The sequence below is a fragment of the Cynara cardunculus genome (genome assembly GCF_001531365.2).
Source record: "Cynara cardunculus var. scolymus isolate 2C chromosome LG 1, CcrdV1, whole genome shotgun sequence".
NCBI classification, from domain to species: Eukaryota; Viridiplantae; Streptophyta; class Magnoliopsida; order Asterales; family Asteraceae; genus Cynara; species Cynara cardunculus.
Genome location: NC_037528.1, coordinates 12,092,304 through 12,113,592, shown reverse-complemented (window position 1 = coordinate 12,113,592; position 21,289 = coordinate 12,092,304). Strand labels below are relative to the sequence as shown.

Genomic DNA, 21,289 nt, shown 5'->3' with positions numbered 1-21,289 from the left:
TAACTGCAGATAAACATTATCAAATATTGGATAAATATATCATTTTAAATATAAAAAATCTAAAATATAATTATGATAATCATTGATAATTAACATAATTTAATTAAGGAAATTACACCAAAACACATGAACTTTTAAAAAGATTAATTTAATATAGATATCGATATTTTTTTTCAAAATTTTATGATATTTTTAAATTTATATTTTATTCAAAAATAAAAATATTACCACTTTCTCAAAACTACATAAAACCATTGTTTACTTAAAATTTAAGATTACAAGTAATTATGCAAAAGTATAACTTATAAAGCTCGATTTTGGAATTCGTATAACTAATTGCGATAAATATAATCAAATAAAGGATAAACATCTTACCCGTTTGATTGAATACGCTACTAAAGAATTTATATCTCTTATTATTTTAAAATATAAAAAATCTAAAATATAATTAGGATAATTATCGAGTTCTAACAAATTAATTAATTATTATATTTATAAGAAAATTATACTATTAAATCAAATATAAATTACTTCGTTATTGTACATAAATTAAATTATAATAAAAAAATTGAATTAAAAAATTACACAAAAAATGAGGAATTTTAAATAGTTAATTTGATACAAATATCGATATATTTTTGTTATGCACAAAGTACTGTATTGCGCAAGTACCCTTCTAGAATGGTACTCGTGCAATGCATCGAGACATATATTGATTTCAGTGTTTCGTTTTATTCCTTTTATGTTAATATAATACGGTTTTATGTGGTTTCGAGAAAACGATAATGTTTTTATTTTTGAATAAAATATAAATTTAAAAATATCATAAAATTATATATATATATATATATATATATATATATTGATATTAGCATCAAATTAATCTTTCTAAAAGTTCTTGTGTTTTGATGCAATTTTCTTAATTCAATTTTTTTAAATATAACTTAATTTAGATTTAGTAGTTTTTATAAATATAATATTAAATATTCTGTTAGAACTCAATAATTATCCTAATTATATTTTAAATTTTTTATATTTAAAATGAGATATTTATTCAATATTTGATTATGTTTATCTGCAGTTATTTACACGAATTCAAATATGAAGCTTTAATAAATCGTACTTATGCACAATTTACTTGTAATATTAATTTTTAAGTAATAATGCATCAATAAACAATATTTCGTGCATAAAAAATGGTTTTTAAGAGTTTTTGTCAATTGTTTTRTAATATAGTATATATATATACACACACACACATACACACATACATACATACATACATAGGTGGAGGTTCAAACGATAACACCTCCATTTTACGAGAACGCGATAACACTATTATCACATGTGATAATACGCGTGAGAGGACCTGGTGGTATGCGGAAGACGTGTTCTACGACTAAGGTTGCGCCAAAAGTTGTATGTGTCTATGATTTAGCATCACATGTGATGATCTTGATTGATTATAATATCATATCAACAACACAATTATCACATGTGATAATACATGTGAGGGGGCTTAATTAGTGGTGTAAGGGCGACTTGGCCCGCAACCAAGTTCGCGCTGAAATCGCTCGCGTATCTGATTTAGTATTATATGTGTATCATATGTGATGGAATAATAGTATAACATGTGATTGTTTATTGTCCTCAAAATATTATTTTTATATGGTTTCTATATTTTTATTGACATATGTAATTTATTATATATTAATAATAAAAAATAATGTAGAAAAGAGATAAAATAAAAAATAAAAAATAAAAAATACATAAACCTTTTCTTTTGGTGTCATCTTAATTGTTTTAACGAAAAACTTTCTATTGATATATTTTATTATAAAAAATGATTATTATATTATAATTTAATAAATTATATAAATTAATCAAAATATATAATTACAGATAAATTGGTGATTTTATTTGTTTTGTTTTGTCTGATTTTTTTATCAAACTTTGAACAATCGTTTTATTCTGTCATCTTGTCTGAACACCAAACTCACCCTGTATAACACCCTAGTACCAATTTTCTTCGATATGTCATATTAGTGATGGCCAAACCGGCCCAGTCCGGGACCGTCGGAGGACCAGGACCCGTAAAGACCGGTTATAAGACCGAAATCTGAGATCGGTTATGGATTTGGGGTGTTTCGTGGGACCGGGACCGGTGGCCCGATTTTTTAAAAATATAGCTATTTTTTAGCCGTTATTTTTCAAAAAACTAGCCTTGTTTTGGTCCCTTTTTTTTTGTATTTTTTGCTTTCTGAAAACAATATATATAAGTGTCTTGGTTGAGTGATTTACATACCAAGTTCTCGATTCGTAAAAAACACAAAACAACGTTCACAATTATCGGTTTCTCGTTATATTTTGTAAGACGATATAATTTTAATTATAATAAAACACATTTTTAAAGTGTATTTGAGTGATTAAATTACAAATTTTATAATGTATACAAAATATATAATCATTAAAAAAGATAAAAATAAAAAAATATTTTTTAATAACCGGGACCGACGGCCCATAACCGATTACATAAAACTTGAGTGGGCTTAACTTTTTCGACCGGGACCGGGACCAGTTATGAGAAATCTTGGGACCGGTTTTTGACCATCACTATGTCATATAAACCCAAAGTTCAGGGGCCTAATCTGCTATCCGTGGAAATTAAAGACACCATTCATGTTGCAAAGTCCGAGGGCTCAATGTGACATTGACCAAAGTATTAAGCCAATATCATACGTATTGAAAAGTACGAGGGTTTCCGTTGTTAATTTTTACCATAGCCTTTTCTTTCTTTCCTATCTGTAAAACCTTTCCTGCGTCCTAGAGAGAGAAACTGCAGAATTTAGACAGAGAGAGAGGGAGAGAGGAAGGAGAAGGCGATATACATATACATTAACACGTATTCTTACACAAGTAAAACATATGGTCCTCCATTTTTGACACGACCCGGAGCTAGAGTGCTGTAATATTATTCTGGAAACACAGAATCGTAACCCTAATAGGTGAAATTCTTGGAACGAGGTTAGTTTCTTTTTTGTGCTTCTAATTTGTTGTTATGTGTGGGAAATTGTTACGGTTGTTATGTATGATTGTTGATGGATTTGGTACTCTATGCGATCTATTGATTTAATCTTATTGATTGAAATTGGTTCATAAGATACTTTGTAGTTACATATATCTTTGTCTGTGTAGGATCACTCAACATCTCATAGACGAAATTTTGAACGTATATTGTGCTATACGTTATCTTCTATATATAGGATGTCTAAAGAGTGTTGAGGTACAGCAGTTGGGGGTGGTTGTGGACTAAAAACTCTTTGACAACCAATCTGGGGCTTCCATTTCATGTTTAATGTTCGGGAAATATGTTAGTAGATGGTTAGTTATGAGTACACTGAAAGTTCATGTTAATTTTTTCCTTTGTCTTCGATGAGTACTACTCTATCCCCTACCACTAAAAGATTTGTTGACCTTTTGTATTCTGATTGTATGTTTCAGTCGTCGTTGAAGGGTATTACTGCAGCTAAAATTAATAATAGATGCTTCCAGGGATTTGGTAGAAATTTCTTAGTCTCGACATTGAATAATAGCATTGGATGATGAAGAGTAAGATACCACTTATTATTCCATCAACAAGCCTTGTGTTAATTCAGTCTAGCAACACCAAGTATTTTATTGCTCAAAGATGATAAAATAAAGGATTCAAGGTTATCGAATATGAATAATATCCATTCATACCAATTGCCTAGATAAATTCCAAATTTCCAAACTCTCATAGACAAGTCCCTTGTGTTAATTCAGTCTATTTTGGTCCTAATGCCCACCACTCCATACAAATCTCCATTCATACCAATTGCCTAGATAAATTCCAAATTTCCAAACTCTCATAGACAAGTCCCTTGTGTTAATTCAGTCTATTTTGGTCCTAATGCCCACCACTCCATACGAATCTCTCTTCTGCAGATCCTCGTTGGAGATGATTAGACTTCTCTATTTCTGTTAAATCGGTTTATATTAGTTTAGAGACCCTAGTCTTACCCCAATATCCTCGTTTCTATGTCATATGTCCACATCTCCTCCTCAACTAGCACAATTTTGCCACAATGTACATGTTACCTTTTAGTTGCCAACACTTTCCCAAAAATGTTAGTAGGTCACAGTTGTTCTACGAAAGTCATCCTTCCACACTTGTGGGATTTTTCCATTTTGCAAGACTTTATTTTTGTCACTCTTTTATCCATTATATTCTTATCTTGTTAGTAGCATCATTGTCAATCTTCTCATTCTTTTGTAACATTAATTTTAGATACCTATTTCTTCTTATCATCTTATGCTTGCCACATCTGTATCATAGCAGCACTAAAAAAGTTGTCATGCATGTACTATGTTTAGTTGAGTTGAGTCTAAATTCATTCAATTCACATTGTATCTACATCTGATGTAGTCTCTTTAATCAATGCTACATCATTGTCAAAGAGCAAACAACATTGGATTTCAGATTGTATCTTTTTTGAGTATATCAATGAAAGGAAAACAAAAATGTAAGGGCTTAATGCTAAATAAAGATACATTATTCTCAATGTTTATGCTTTCAATCTAGTATCAATTCACAATACATATCCATAATCAAATCAACGTGCTTCATAGGAAATTTCTTGTTCTCAAGAGCCCACCGGACTTCTCTTTTTTATGATTTGCCACTTCTGAATTGAACATATAAGTATCTATATGATGAAGTGTGTGGTTTTAGTTTGCTGTTTACTGGTTGCAAACTTTAACATGTTTTCCTCATCTACATAAACCAAGGAACAAAACCTTGACCAGAACTATATGGTGTACCCTCTGTTTTGCATATACATAAATGAGTAAACTACTTCATTAGATGATTGAAATTATCTATTTTCAATGTCAAGGTTTTTAGCTTTTGATGTTATCTCCTTAATTTGTTAATCATTGTGCAGCATCCCCTTTCCAAGAAAGGAATATTTCAGGTTGATCAAGTGGATCCATTGGCTCCACTAGTGACTGTTAGAACCTGTCAGTCGTAAAATAATCTCAGCTGTCCATCATCAGAAGCACTCGATGGAGCTTAAAGTTTCAGCCCAGGAACGAAGTCGTTCTCCTTCTGTATCCGAAAGCAATCCTGATGAGAAAGAAATCAGTGATGATGACGACGATGATCGCAACCATAAGCATCGTAGAAGAGATGATGCGAGGTCTCAATCACTGGAGGGAGATGCTGTGGAACAAGTATTTACTAAGCCCTATAGAAGGGGAAGCAAACCTTCCGAAAATGGGCATATTTACAGGGAAGCAGGTTCTCAGTCCAGTGAAGCATGGAAAAATTATACTTTCAACCCTATGGAGAAAGATATCTCTGCCAAATTTGACAAAAGACGACCTGGGTTTACACAATCTTCCCAAGGACCTTTGGATTTGAACCAGAGAATCAGGGTAAACCAAACATTTTCTGGGGATCCTGGTCCAATCAGGGGTAGAGGAAGGGATGCTGGTCTTTGGAGCCAGCGTGATTCTAGATTCAGCTCTGTTGATATTGCTTCTCAGATAGTTCAACAGGGGTCTGTACCCCCTAGTCTGTTTGCTGGGAGGGGTGTACCTACTGTTTCAAATGCATATGGTGCATCCTGGAGTGCATTTGGGTTGATTCCGGGAATACCAAATGGTGGTCTGGATACACTACATCCCCTTGGCTTACAAGGAACATACAGATCTATTAATCCTTCTATGAACATGGGAATGGGACTTGCCCGTCAACGGTGTAGAGACTTTGAGGAACAAGGTTTTTGCTTAAGAGGTGACATGTGCCCAATGGAGCATGGTGTCAATCGTATTGTTGTGGAAGATGTTCAGGTATGATGTATTCTTTACTGAGATACCGTTCATGCGCTCTATATTTTACATGAAGCAAAATCATAAAATCCATCCCTGTGGTAAATTGATGTTAGAGGGTGCTGAAATCTGGATAGAATGGATAATGGTCGTATACAGGTCAATATATCTATTTACTCATAGAACATTATTGGGGAGGCGTAGAAGTTATTTGGGGCCAACCTAGTTTGTTGGTGCCCTGAGATCCTTTGTACTTAACCGAAAAGAGGCTCAGCTTGCACTCAGTTAGATTAGATATAATACTACTTTGCAAAACTAGTCAAAATAAGCATAGTCTCTCCACCTTTCTTATTTTCATATTATAACTTCCTAAAGGAACTTCTTTATTCACCTTCATCTTTTTTTATGGTGGTCTTTTGAGCTTTTACAATAAATGCAGGATCTTTAAGATTTAGGATGCAGTATTTGGTGGGAACAGCAAAAAATTCAAATGTACCTAATGAAGAACCGATGCCTATATCCGGTCTCTATGGTCTTTTGTAGAACTTTTGCCAAAAATGCCTGTGGTTGCTGCTATTGTTGGCTATATACTTTGTCAAATTTGTTTTCCATGCATATTCACCTTTGCATAAGGAACTTCTTCAGTGTTGCTTTATGTTCACTACTCACAATATGAGCAAGCGAGTGATCAGTTCTCAGCGATAGGGTTACCTTTTTTTGCTATGTTGATGACCTTTGACTTGTAGACAAACTGGTCTGCAGGCCATCTACAACATTAAATGCATAACTGGATTGATAAATTTTAGAATACACATTGGTCTTTTGGGCTTGCATACTGTGTCTTTGCATGTCATCTTCTTCAGAGTGCATATCTGAAATTGCTGTTATTTCTTTGGTTATTTTACAACTTACAGAGCCTTTCACAGTTTAATCTCCCAGTATCACTTCAAAATGCAAATGTGCCTGGAGCACCAGCTGGGCCAGGACCTTTATCTGCCTCTGGTGCCCCAACAAACTCATTGTTCTCTGGCAAAGCTTTGCATGGCAAAACTAGTAAACGTGGAGTGGCTGGCAATGGGCAGGGCTTAAACGATGCATTCATTGATTCTTCTGCCAGTGTTGGTGCTGACTTTTATGATCCCGATCAGCCTCTATGGGGTAATGATTCTCAAACATCACCTGCATTACAACAGATAAATCAATCTAATTCGAAGGAAAATGGGCCTTTGTTGGATCCTGGTCCATCTGGCAATCATTGTGTTGGTTCGCTTGATGGCTCTAATGAACATGTGGGCAAAAGTGGAGGGACTGCTATGGGATCTCAGACTACAAGTTCTTCTGTGTTGGGAAGAATTAATAGTACAAAAAACAGAACAGAAATGAGAGAGAGTATGGTTTCTAAAGCAAGTCCTTCAAATTTAATCCACAATGAAACCACTGGAAAGCAGGAGCTATCAAATAGTGCTCAAGCTGTTCCCCATCACGGAAAGCACAAAGATGTAAATTCATCTCTGAAAATGCAGAGTGGAAATGGAAAGAGTGTCCATAAGCTTTCTCAAAAGGCACAATGTACATTATTTGTCAATGGTATTCCCCTGCAACAGAACAGAAGGGAATCCCTAATTTCACATTTTCATAAATTTGGGGATGTTATTGATATTCACATTCCTTTAAATAGTGAACGAGCTTTTGTCCAGTTCTCCAAAAGAGAAGAAGCAGAAGCTGCTCTCACTGCACCTGATGCTGTAATGGGTAATCGCTTTATTAAGCTATGGTGGGCTAATCGTGATAACATTCCTGTTAACAAAACTAGTGGCTATCCTGTGCCTATACCTCCTCGTGGCATCGCAGTTTCATCAGCATTGCATAATGGCACAATTGCTCCTGCTTCCACTGCTGTGCCTGCTTCTGATCAACCAAAGCCTGTGATCGCAGGCCCAAAAGCACCTCCACCTTCACAAAAGAAGCTGGAGAGTTTAGAGGTTTTGAAGGAGGAGCTCCGCAAAAAGCAAGAAATGCTTGATCAGAAGAGGAATGACTTTAGGCGCAAGTTGGACAAACTTGAGAAACAAGTATACACCTATTATCTTCTTATTTTGAAATCACTTTGAATTCTAAAAATTGACTGTGTCATGTTGATTATTCTGCTTCTAGAATTCCACCTCGACCAAGCTGACCTCTTTTCATCCGAGGGTGAGCTAGTGCACCATGGCTTCTTGGCATAAAGAGGGCTGGGAGGGAAGTCTTTGTATGCAGTCCTTCCTCTGCATAAGTGCAAAGAGTTAAGAGACTGTGTCTTTGTCTTGAACATGTGACCCTCCCAGTCATGAATGAGAAACCTCACTGGTTGCTCTGAGCCGATCGGCCTGGACCTCTTTCTATAGAGATGCATCGTCTTTTGAAGCAGTCTAATTTAAATAATGACCTAATTCTTTTCTCGTCTGCAGGCTACAGGTCTAAAAGGCGAGATAGAACCTGAAAAGGCTGCTAAAAGACAGAAACTAGGAACTGTAGCTGATTCTACGAAAGCTGCAACCACAAGTTCCAGTGATCCTGAAACGACTTTATCTTCTCCACGAACTGAAGTCGTAGGTAATGGCAAAAAATATCTGGAGTCTGCTATGCCACAAAGTTCCAAATCAACTGCTACAGTTGCACTGCAAGAATCGCCAGTCTTGAAACAATCAGTTCGTCCGTTGGCACCTATTGGTCCATCAGTTGTAGCCAATCGGTTCAAACTGGACAACCGTCCCACTGCATTTAGTATCATTTCAACTCTACCAAAAGATCTTGCTGATGTAAACCCTCACTCCTTAGCTCCTTAATTTTATCTTTATATATATATATATATATATGTATGTATGTATGTATAAACGATGTTTAACTAAAATACATTTTCCTAAGTTTGAGTGACTGTTATGCTTACAGTTTATTTCTCTGTTAGCTAGTAATATCTTAATCAGTACCTGTGCCTTGGTGGCTGCCTAGAACTATGACTTAAGTATCCTGTGAGCATCACTTTTTTTTATGATCATACATCTTTCCTTTTTAAACTTCATATAAAATTTAAATTGTTCTGTTTAGGTTTTAATCCTTCGCCTCTCAAATTGAGAGGTGACCAGGACTTCTATATTTGAACATGTTGGCTAGACGTTTAACTGAATTTGAGCTTTTATATGCTTCTCATGGCCTTGCTAAGGAAGCCATTTATGTTCTGTTTATTCTTATTTAACTCATTTTTTCCCAGACAACCATAGTTTACTTGAATTTACATGAATTTTGAGCTCTGGCCTCTTTCAGAAAAGATTATCATCAATGTTAGATCTGGTAGGTAAAAGGCTTTGGTATGTTAGGTATCCCGAGTTTTCAGTTATAACGGTGTATCTAATGGGTTCAAGAGGCAAGCAACACTTTAGAAGCTGGACAAATGGACTCATGTCGTAGTGGTTCCTCTTCAAGGTGCAATGATGGTTGTGGTTTAGCTTATTGACAAAAACGAAATAAAAATGGGTGTCCAGAGATGGATGGTGACTAGGTCACTGATGAGTAGAAGAAAGCAGGCCAGTTGCCCTGTTATTTTAGAGCAAGAAGGAGATATCCCTTATCTTGTTTTAATGATATAAAGAACCGTTATTCGTCCCCAACATAATCGAATGTTTAATGATCTGGAGATTCTTGTCTTGGAGTTGATGAGTTGGAGATATTCTTGGCCTGGGTTATTGAAATAAAGGTCTGTTTTTGAGGCTTGGATTATAATGATGGATGTGAATCATGTTCGTCATATAATAAATTATGGCATGAGATTACTGCATTACAGTTTACCCCATACTTTGATCGTTTCTATATATAGTTTCATATAATCATGATAAACTCTCAATTATGTAAATAAACAAGAAGATCAATATCTTTCTCAGAAGAACTTCCCGTTCTCATAGAATTACTCTCTGCTTTTTATTGGATTGCTTATATTCAATGAAGTTATTGTTATATGCATGTGATATAATGTGTTGCACGTAAATTGACATATACGGGTTGTTCAGGTTACAGTCTTGAAGGAACACTTCTCACCATTTGGGGATCTTTCTAAGGTGGAACTAGACAGTCTGGATCCTGCTGATGGCAATAATGATCCTGGAACAGCCAAATATTCAGCTCGTGTATATTTCACAACCCGGCATTCAGCTGAGAAGGCGTTTTCAAGTGGTAAATGCTGGAATGGTCACAACTTGCAATTTTCATGGCTAAAGTCTAGCAACCTCAGCAAAGATCGTGCTAATGGAGAAAGTCCTTTACCCACTTCTAAAGGAAATTCAGATGCTTCTGTTGGGCCTGTGGTTGAAATCTCAAAAACTGATTCCCAGAAACCTGCTACATCTGGAGATGGAGAATCTGAAAAAATTGAACAGAAGGACATTGATAAACAACATAAGGAACCAGATGAAAGTAATCACGCCAGTTAAACTTCATTTGCCACAAGTAAACCTTGGTCCGATTTTATTGAGGATGGCTTAATTGTCAGAGTTGTACAGCGAGGTAAATGGTACGTCAAATCTTCATTAGATAAGCTCTAACAATTGATCAATCTTATTTCATCTCATGCTTGCAGTTTGCCAAGACGAAACTTAGTTTTTAAATGCCAATTAGGGATAACAGTTGTGGTTAATTGTGTCTACGTTTGTCTATGACTATCTATGATTATAGATTCCTCAAAATAAATTTGGATGTTACTTCGAGGACTTGAACTATCTTTCCGATGTTGTTTTCTTAATCAAAATCTCATCCATTCATTGTTTATTGAAGTTTTGAAATGGCATTGTTGATTGCTAGTACCTGGAATTGTGCCATATGCTTCATTGTTTATATCTTTGTGGCCCTTTTGAACTTTTCAGTTGCATACCCCCTGACTGTAGTCCCCGTGCCGGATCTTGCATGGTGATTGCTGCAAGCTGCAGCGGTGGATTTCAGCGGCCCAGCTATTGTTTTGTTGTTAAAACTGGGAATGGACATTTTCTTTAACATTGGTTTGTACTTGAAACTTTTGAGAGTCCTACTTTGCTCTACTATGGACTTAAAAGACTTGGTTAGCGGCATTCTAATTTTATTTTTTCTGATTGGTAACCGATATTGAATGTTGTAACTCGGCTTCGAGGTTCACAACAAAGTACTTGAACCTAAAATCTCTCACCCGTTTAATGGCAAACAAATAGTCTCCTCCAAATGTCTTCAACTTTGCTGTGCAGATATCCTTGTATTTGTTCATGTCAATGGAAAGTCGATTATTTTGTATGATATTACAAATAGTTAATGCCATCGAAAAAGTCACACTAGAATTCGGAATCAAATTGATTGAGGGGTGAAATCAGATATGGAGACGGTTGGAGTAGGATATGATTGTGAGTAGGGGTGCAAACAAGTTAGAACTTTTAACGAGCTATTCAAGCTCGGGCTTGAGCCGATCTCAAACACAAAATAGAATTCGCTTAACTTAATGAGTCAAGCTTCATAAAATTGATTATGCTCGTATCATATTGTAAATATTTGACTTGTTCCAAAGCTCGATTAAGCTTTACGAGTCGAGTCGAGCCAAACATATTTATATGTTGACAAATTATATAATCAAAAAATATAAAAATTATCAAATTTGAGCAAATAAATGTGTTAATCAATCTTGGGTTCGAGCTCGAACCCGGCTTTTGAAAAAGTTAATCAAGGTCAAGTTGAGCTCGATTTTGATAATTTTTTTGAGCCGAACTCGAATAATATGCTATTTCACTCGGCTCAATAAGGTGTTTTCTTTCACCTCGAGTAACATCGGAATGATACTTAACCATGGGGTTGCTTTTCCCAACTTTTGGGAGAGGGTTTGGGGGGTCAACACTCGGTGGTTGGCATGACAAAATAAATACAAGATATGATATATAGTTAAATAAAATACTGATTACTGACTATTAATCGATACATTTTAAAATGGCTGCAGTAAAATGAATTAAACAAATGTTGTGCTGATCACAATCTTCAATTGGTGGACTTAAGCTTTTGATTAATAGGATAAGCAGCGTTCCGTTGTAGTCTAGTTGGTTAGGATACTCGGCTCTCACCCGAGAGACCCGGGTTCAAGTCCCGGCAACGGAATTTTTTGTATCAATATTAATTGAATTTCTCAAGCTCTAAAAAAATAGACCATTCTTTTTGGAGTGGCTACAATCTTTATGTAAACTAAATCCGTATCCAAATCTACTCGGTTTTTTTTTACCTATCATCTGCTTTGGAGTGGAATTGACGATGGATAACATAAAAAAATAGACCATTCTTTAGCTAGACGTGACGACGAAGAATCTTCTAGTTTGTTCGTTCAGGCAAGCGGGTGATAGTCTTGGTGGTCGAAGGAAGGAGCACAAAACATGCCACCCCATTGAGGGAAGTGGATGGTGGTTAGCGTAAGAGTAGACACTATCATCATAACTCCCATGAGTGAGATCCCGGTTTCGGTTGAGAATTTTGTCGACCCTGAAAACAACAAGAGTTGTGTTACCACTGCTCCCACCGTCCCTCCGCTTCCCGTCATCCCCGATATCACTCCCATTGATCTACACCAAAGATAATCCATATGTAAATACTCAATTTTAATTTAATTAATCATATTATAAATTAATAAAACGTGGCATCTAAAAAGACGAAAAATATAGATGAGTATCAATTTCTGAGACGTGGGTACCTTTTGGACACAAATGGAACCACTCCAAAAGTAAGACCAGAGGCAGCTTGAACAAAAAACGAGAACCCACACATCACCACAACCGAACCCCACAACGAGTCAACTCGGCCCAACCATATACACAGCAACCCAGCCACCGTCTGCACCACCCACAACCCCCACAACCTCCCTTTCATCCCAAACCTCCTCCCTAACTTGTCGGAAACCACCCCTCCCGTCGGCCTCGACACCCAATTCGCAAACCCAAAGCTAGCAGCTATCACGCCGGCCGTCTCCATATTCACTCCAAATCTATCGTAGAAATACTCTGCAATTATGTTATCCATCGTCAATTCCACTCCAAAGCAGAATCCATATGTTAATCCCAAAACCCAACCTCTGTAATTCGTGATTCCATTCAGAAACACTCCGGTATCGTTAGAGTCTTTATTGGGTAATTTCTTATGTTTTCTATATTTTCCGTCCGGCAGGTCTTGACCGTAGGCAAGTACCATAAGTGCCATCATCGCTTGAAAGATGGCCGGAACCACAAACGCAGCTCGCCAGCTAGTGGATTGCGATAGATTGAAGTTGGTGTTTAATATAGAGAAGATAACCGGCATTACTAACTGGGTCAGGCCGGAGCCGACGTTGGCCCATCCGGCGGAGACGCCGTTGGCTAGTCCAACTGTGCAGCCGGAAAACATGGAGCTCATCCAGAACTGGTTAGCTACGAAGTTGGCGAGTGAGAAGCCGACGAAGAATCGAAGCAGGATGAATGATAATGGAGAGGAGATGAATGCAGCGGAGAGGAGGATGGGGGCTGTGACGAGGGAGAGGGTGGCGGAGGCGAGACGTGGGCCGAAAAGGTCGCAGGCGGGGCCCATGGCGAGACGGGAGATAATGGAGCCGGCGAAGGCGGCGATGCCGGCCGTTCCGACGTCGGTAGGGGAGAGATTGAGGTCTTGACGGATGATGGGGAGGAGTGGAGGAATGGAGAAGGTGGAGAAGAAGCAGGAGAAGAGAGAGAGCCAAGCGAGATGGAAAGCTCGCATGTGTGGAGAGGAGAGAGAGAGTGGCCGGAATTGGGTGGCTTTGTGATCGGCGTCGACTGCAATGGAGAATTTTTGGGGTTCCATTTCCATCGGTGGAGGAGATTGATTCAAGCTTAACATGGCCGACGTTTTATAGGTCGCTACCCAATCGACAAACAATTTAGTCCCTCTATCTTCAATTTGGTTACTTCGTTATAACATTCCGTTAAATAAGGCGCCATTTTCATCCTTATGTCATGTATGAATATACTCATCAATAAAATTTCAAAAATTAAATTAAAAATTGAAAAAAAAAAAATTTCTAACCCCACCCCCTCCTATGGGTGCATGTGGGGGGGGGGGNGGTTGAATATGTGAGGGTGAGAGTGAGGGAAAGTTGTGAGGGTGTGAGTAAGGGTTGGTGTGAAGAGGAGGAGGTGAAAAGTGATGTAGGGGGTGGGGATATCAACCCTAAAAAAAAACATAAAGATCAAATTGGGAGATAAGGTCATTCGTATCAATATTTGTAATTACAGTTTATTATATAAAAATGACGCGTGGATTTTGACAATTACTTCATCAGCAATTATTTTCAAAAAACATAAAAGTCTCATTGGCTCCAAGTGTGAGGGAATTAGGGAATGCTAGACGTTTGATGATATAATCGTTTCAAAATATTTCACTTTATGCTCCTTTATCTGGATCCGATTCACCAAGAAAAATGTACTGTCTTTATTAATTTCAATACTTGTCCAATTTTAAATGTTATGATAATAATTTTTTAATGAAAATGAGATTGAGAGAAGGGGACAAATAACCACTTGTAACATGTCGACCTTTTCCATACAAAGAAAAAACCCTTATTCACAAAAAAAAACAAAAAAACAAAAAAACCTTTTTCTTTAATGTTTAATTATTTTTTAAATAGTATATAGGAATATGAAAAAATAAACAGATAGGTCTCGTTTGGTTTGCATGAATTGAATGGATTTGAGAGGATTTGGATTTCAAATCCATTCTAATCATATGTTTGGTTTGTTCGATTGTCTGGATTTGAAATACTATGATTTAATTGAAATTCTACAAACGTATGATTTTGAAATCCTTAGGGGATGCTTGGGATTTCACGGCATTTCGTAGAATTGTATGCAAGAAGGTTCTAAAAACATTTGTTTGTAATAATAGATTAATAAAATTGTAATTTAATTATTTTTATAAATAAAGGAATTTAATTCCATTCCAAATCCTATAAATCAAACAAATCAAACAAATCAATGATTTCAAATCCATTCCAATCCAAATCCCTTAATAAACTATAAACACTCGTAACTTTAAATTCGGATGGAATTATAAGACTCAAAATTCAGTTGTTTTAATTCGGCTTCATACTTAAATTCCATTATTTAAGGTTTCAATTTCACTGAATTCCAAATACAGTTTCTACCATGATGAAGTTGTATCATTTCTCTTTAATAATAACTACACACCATCTTTTAAAGGAAAAATACAATTTACCACTCAACAAGCTCTTATTCTTACGAGAATAAACATAAGTTTCGCGTCTTTCATATTCAACAGTAAACAAATAGAAACAAACTACGAATACCCATAAAGAAAAATATATGACATGTGTCGAATTAAAACCCCAAAAATAGAGATCACCATTCAAAAGTTATGAAGCAAAATTGGAATTGAAATTGAAGTATGGGAAGAGTCAATAAGAAGTTAGAAGGCAGATAAGACTATCACCACATACAACCTTCATCAACTATTTGAAATTAGGAATTAATTGTCTTCTATAGACTCTTTGTCTCCATCAAATAGTTTACAAGCATATGATGTATACACAAATTGTTTTCACAACAAACCCATACCAAATCAGGTAAAAGAAAAATACTAAATGTCACTTAAAGTTACCCTTGTGAAAAGTGATTTATAAAGTTAGCAATTAACACCTCTCTCTCTCTCTCTCTCTCTCTCTCTCTCTATATATATATATATATATATATATATATATATATATAAGATTGGTTTCACGTGAGACCAATAGTTTTTTCGTGAGACCCATAAGACCAATTTATGTTCATTGATCAACTTCATAAACTAATGATCTAATGGTCTAAAGTTGCACGGTAATAATTTTGTGATTATTGAGAAGTCTCATGGCAATTTTGTGATTATGAATGTTCAGATTGCAGATCTAATTCAAGGGTTGAGAATTGGTCTTATGAGTCTCACGAAAAACCTTTGGTCTCATATGATCCCAAGTTTTATATATATACTAGTTGTGTACCCGTGCAATGCRGYRRGAGCCATGAATTTTAACGATTTTGAAGTTCCACTGGTTTTATAAGATAAGATTTAACGATGATATADGTTACACTTGGTCTTTACATATTAATACAATTTGAATAAATAAGAGTTATAGTTCCAATTACAGACTATTGATAAAAAAAAATTGTATGACGGTTTAAAATCCAATATATTTAAAATTCAACATATTTAAACGACTCCACAAATGTGATTGATTTACACCAAGAGCAAAGAATCAAGAAACTTGAGTTTTAAGATAAACACTCAAAACCAATAAAGAAAACTACAAATTTGACAGATCATAAGCCATGAAAAGACCAAAAAAGATGGGTTTTAGAATGAAATATCAACTGTTTACCCTCTTTCTTGTCCAGAAACTCAGATTAAGGTTGAATTAATACATGTATATACATATTTCAAAAAAACCCAAGAACATAATAATTCAGAGCATATTATACAGTGCAATTTGGACAGCCTAACCCCAAAATATACAGTATATATAAAAATAAATAACTATAAAAGTATAAATCGTAAATATTAAAAAAAAATATTTCACAATATATATAATATAATTAAGTVAAAAACTATTCAATATTGGACTCATTTCGAAGATATTAATAAGACGATTATAATGGTGTAACTTGTTAAAATAAAAATGTATTTTTTAAACATGTTTTAATTGATATACGATTATGTATATTAATTTGATAAAGGTTTAAAATGAAACATTTAAAAGTAAAAGACGTAAAGTAAATTAATTAACTAATTATAGGGGTATAAAGTGTAAATTTAAAATTATAATTTAAAAAAAAATCGAGGGTTGTAAGAGGGTGAGTGTATGTGAGGAGAGAAGGGGGTGAAAAAGTGATATAAATGGTATCTTGATCATTTAGTATTTTAAGACTTTTGTTAAATTTATTTTATAAGATAATATAGATATACGCAATGAAAGACGATTATGCATGATGAGGAAAGTGAGAGAAGCACGTATCATTGATTACGAGGTGATTCCACCTTTCAAATAACCATTTGGAAATTAAATCTATCACATGACAAGTAGGAAAATACGACTTTCACTCCCACGTCCTAAAATTATAAATGATTCTTAAATCGGTCAATGAGTATGAAATTAGCATATCATGAAGAATTAACCTCACCTCACCCCACCTCTTCCATTTGCAACCTTTCATAATCCACCGCCGAAGTCGAAAGACGTCATCTCAAACATTCAGACGACTCAGGAAACCATCGAGACAAGATGAAGTACTTCAATTTCACCAAGAGCAAGAACACGGCGTAGCATGGAAGATGCAATGCTGCCACCACCCAGTACCTAAATAAAACAACAATCAAAGCTAACAGGTTCAGGAGGAATAAACTCACAAAACTAAACACTTTCACAACCTTCATCCTGCTACTCCAGATGTTGACATCAGTTTCAGTTTATATCTAAAATGCATGAACATGCAACCTACTTTGGTCTGATTTCTATTTTTGTGGAACATACTTTGGTATTATACCATAACATTTGAGGTGGTACTGGTACCAATATGTATATTTTGAAAATGCATTACACAAAATAGAATTAGGGATCGGACCAAAGTATGCTGCATTTTCATGCAATTTTACCCTAAAAATGACAACTTTTTGTCTAGATTTTCTTATAAACAATACCATCAGAATTCACAAGATATAACAAGAGTCCTAACCATAACCATAGATTTAGACAGATTGCGAAAAACAGATAAATACAACATCAATACCATGTCTCTGTTGTGGCTCCTCCAATCATCATTGTGTGGGTGCTAACAAATTATAAATGTATAACCTAGATGTTTTGAGTCCAATCCTATACTTGGATTACTAAGGGTCCATTTATAAATGGAAGGTCAGCAGAAATTCTCATCCTCAGTTTAGAAGTGAGGTTTCTTGGTTGGTGATTTTAGTGTCATCAAACGTTTTGGTGTAGTTGTAATATACACAAGATCGATGGGTTTCATTGGTTGAGCTATAACATGAGTTATGAGGTGCTGAGTGCACACTCGAATAAGCTACCTTCGACCTAAAATCGCCATAAAGCGGGGGTCCTGCTGACCAATCAGCAAGAGGATCAAGGGGCAGCGTCCGGAAATCTAAACGGCATGCACTAGGTGTCTTTAAGAAAGCATGGCCAGAAAACCCTAAGGCAATGATTCCGTTCACGATCCAATTTTCGATCCAAGTGATTTCATCAATACATCAATTCCCTATACCCAGATTCTAACAGTTTAGATGTTTGAGCACATGTACCAGATTGGAGCATTTGGCTGTGATACATTAAGAAATGGGTATGGCCACCTGAAATGAAGAGAAGTAAAACATAAGCCAGTGAAAGATTGTGTTTGAAATGCAGAACAAGTTGAAGATAGTACGCATACCAAGTTACAACACAGGCATGAACAATCCACTCAAATATCACATACAACGCAGTAAACAAGATGAAATACGAAATCCGGAACCACGGGAAGCGCTGAAACGAGGGTATAACATCATTTTCAGAGTTCCAGTGAAGGAAAAGGAAAAACATTTTCGAAACAAATCAACGATGGAAAATTTACCAATCTATTCATGGCTGTGTCTCCTAGCAGCATAACAAGATTAAGTGAATGCACAACAACTGTTAACTGGTAAAAGAGAGAACAGGAAAAAGTCAAACCCCATAAGAAAAGTCTCAAATAAGCCAAGTATCATCCCCATAATTAATTTATATGCCCAAATGGTGTATGTATGCTATTGGTTTAACCAAACTTCCCCGATTGTTGTGTGTTTGTGTAGGTTCATCATGTACAAAAAAGTATTAATAATGACAGATGAGTAAAATACTCACAAAACCCATTTCATAGTCGACAAGCGTAAGGAATGGGAATATTGCAATCCAATAAACACCATCAGTCAGCATCACTGCCCCAGCAGTCATCTGTATACAGCAATCAGGAAAATCATATATACATAATAACTTAAGAGTTCTAAATCACTTTTTTATATCAAAACTAAGAGGAAATATGTCCTTTTCCCAAATAAGTCACAGACTATCTGGTAGTTGAAGTACCTGGTATATAATTTGAAATATGTGGCCCCAAAAGCGAGCTTTTTGCAAGAAATAACATTCCCCCTGCTGACTCGCAGCCTTTTCCTTTCCTGCGTGGATGAGAGACACATGAATCCCTTGCTCGGCTTCTATATCTATGCTACGAGCATTGAATATCTTGTCTTTCCAGAAACACCCACATGCCGATAGCAGCGATCCAAACTGAACAAGTAGTATAAAATCCATTTTAAAGGAAATGAATAGTCAAATCTTTGAAAGAGAACTTCAAAAAACCAGCAACAAAGTACCAGAAAATAGATGGTCGTCAACATCAAAGTCCACCTGTCCAGAAGACAAACACATCAAAACCTGGAGTTAGAGAATTAAAATCAATAGCACACAACCTGCTACACAATTTATAGGTTGTAACTTGAGACAATACAGGAAATAGCTTACTGAGTATAATAGTAGAATAAGTTGGTTCCATGAGTAGCGACATCAGCAATGAAAGCAGCTAAAATCAAACAAAATGCAATGATCCTGAAAGCCATTAACCAAACAGGGTTTAGTCCCTTCCAACATGGCATCCATTCTTCACCATTATAAGCCCTTTCTGTGTTGTCTGAACCTTCATACTTCCATATCAGGAATGACGCTGTAATCACGGAGGCTAAGACCGATAGTAAACAGAAAAGGAACTTCCAGGTCAACCAGTAACTCAGGCTAGTAGAGTCACTAAGCTCCATCCTATAGAAAGCTAGTGAAGATAAGTTGCAAATGTCACATAGTGCTTAAGAACTATGACAAAAATTCCAACATGCAGAAATAGCATCCATATACAAACATCCTCCTCATGAGTTAAGACTCTTGAAATGATTGTAAACCATAGATATTTTTCCATATACATTCGCAGCATTAAGAAGTATGACACCTTCAATCAAATTACTACATACCAATATATATAATTTTTCAAAAAAACTTCTGTTACCAATTGGGAATGTGTTATCAATTTCACCATGGTAGCCTCCTCAAGCTCATAATAGCCTATTTATATTCAATCATCAAGATTCAACGACTTAATTCAATCAAATAAGTTCTTCTACTAAAGATCCAAAGTGATCCAAAAAAGAAAAGAGTTCATAAGGAGTCTTAGATGCCGATTATGAACTCGTAAACAATCCCCCCAGGGTTTATAAGGAGCCCAGAAACATTCTTCTGCGCAACGTTGTTTAATTAGAGTTAACAAACCATTGATTCATCTGATTCTGCTATAACCTTAATTAAATATAACATTAACCCACATTCCAAAATTGAAATAAAGACCGAAATGCAAGATTGAGAAATTAAGAAATGAACACCCAATATGGCAAGTGGTTTGATCCTTATTACATTCAAATAAACATACAAACAGGTAGCCTAGATAATCTCATTGCATGCAAAACATAAGAAAATAAATGGATTGTCTCAAGGAAACAAAATGAAAGTGGGTGTAACTTACAGAGAAATTAAAACAAACAGTTGGACGGCAGCTTCTTCTGCGGTCTATGAATTGATAAAAGGATATGCGATCTGGATGGTAGCTGCCAATCGTGGAAAGAAAGTCGGCCTTTTCCAGTTTCCTTCTCCTCCGACCACAAGAGACGGCCAGCCGACTATGAAGGAAGAAATCCGAAAGTAGTGGGCCAAAAAATTATGGCGCATCTGCACAGACAACATTGTGTACGTGTACCACAACGAAGAGAGATGAGTCATTGGCATTGCCTAATCCCTTCATATAACCCCAACCCAATCCTTGTCAACCTGGATTTGTATTAGAAAGCAGGATAATGTTATATCCATCTTATTTTATCTTTGTTAAATCGGTGTTTGGGATTGCTTGTTTGAAACAACTTTGTTTTTCTATAAAAACACTTATAAATTTATTATAAGTCAGAAAGGTTTAACTTATTTAAAAACTCTTTATTATCGGTTTGACACCGATATAAGTTATTTATCCAAACACTCAAAAGTGTTTATTACCGATGCCATACCGGAACAAGTTAATAAGTTATTTTTATAAGCAATCTCAAACAACCCCTAAGTACTAGAAATGTAAAAAGATAATAAAAAATTAAGGGTGCATTTGGTTTGCAGGAATGTAATGGATTTGGGGGGGATTTGGATTTTAAATCCATTCCAATCCTATGTTTGGTTTGCCAAATAGAAGAGATTTGGAATCCAGGGATTTGATTAAAATCCAGTGTATGCGGGATTTGGAATCCAGGGATTTGATTAAAATCCAGTGTATGCGGGATTTGGAAATCCTTTGCAAAGGGGCGGGATTTCAAA

At 35.7% G+C, this 21,289-nt stretch overlaps 3 protein-coding genes and 1 non-coding gene across 9 annotated transcripts; 2 read left to right on the top strand and 2 right to left on the bottom strand.

Annotated features, from left to right (window-relative positions):
* The first annotated feature begins 2,860 nt into the window (after positions 1-2,860).
* On the top strand, positions 2,861-10,935 carry LOC112520365 (zinc finger CCCH domain-containing protein 41-like). 6 transcript variants are annotated; one of them, XR_003069987.1, is made up of 6 exons: positions 2,861-3,024; positions 4,965-5,874; positions 6,768-7,925; positions 8,301-8,651; positions 9,894-10,386; positions 10,743-10,935. XR_003069987.1 is itself a non-coding variant. In XM_025128764.1 (6 exons), exons 2-6 carry the CDS (start codon positions 5,086-5,088, stop codon positions 10,311-10,313), a joined length of 2,535 nt encoding a protein of 844 aa, XP_024984532.1. In that variant the 5' UTR covers positions 2,861-3,024; positions 4,965-5,085; the 3' UTR covers positions 10,314-10,715. The 6 variants fall into 6 exon arrangements, 4 of the variants coding, with proteins under 4 accessions (XP_024984532.1, XP_024984525.1, XP_024984503.1 ...); XR_003069986.1 differs by having other exon boundaries at positions 9,894-10,393; XM_025128764.1 differs by lacking the exon at positions 10,743-10,935 and having other exon boundaries at positions 6,768-7,605; positions 7,789-7,925; positions 9,894-10,715.
* Positions 10,936-11,912: 977 nt separating this feature from the next.
* Positions 11,913-11,985, top strand: TRNAE-CUC. Its single transcript has one exon. It is a non-coding gene; the product is annotated as a tRNA-Glu (tRNA).
* A 6-nt stretch (positions 11,986-11,991) lies between these two features.
* LOC112529608 (high affinity nitrate transporter 2.7) lies at positions 11,992-13,815 on the bottom strand. Its single transcript, XM_025140937.1, has 2 exons — positions 12,569-13,815; positions 11,992-12,440 (listed from the first exon to the last, which is right to left on the bottom strand). Exons 1-2 carry the CDS (start codon positions 13,720-13,722, stop codon positions 12,206-12,208), a joined length of 1,389 nt encoding a protein of 462 aa, XP_024996705.1. The 5' UTR covers positions 13,723-13,815; the 3' UTR covers positions 11,992-12,205.
* A 3,059-nt stretch (positions 13,816-16,874) lies between these two features.
* On the bottom strand, positions 16,875-20,599 carry LOC112523118. Its single transcript, XM_025132579.1, has 9 exons — positions 20,460-20,599; positions 19,418-19,718; positions 19,270-19,303; positions 18,983-19,183; positions 18,761-18,850; positions 18,492-18,557; positions 18,312-18,403; positions 18,184-18,231; positions 16,875-17,227 (listed from the first exon to the last, which is right to left on the bottom strand). The coding sequence occupies exons 2-9, from the start codon at positions 19,705-19,707 to the stop codon at positions 17,110-17,112; spliced, it is 939 nt and encodes a 312-aa protein (XP_024988347.1). The 5' UTR covers positions 19,708-19,718; positions 20,460-20,599; the 3' UTR covers positions 16,875-17,109.
* Between the last annotated feature and the right edge of the window lie 690 nt (positions 20,600-21,289).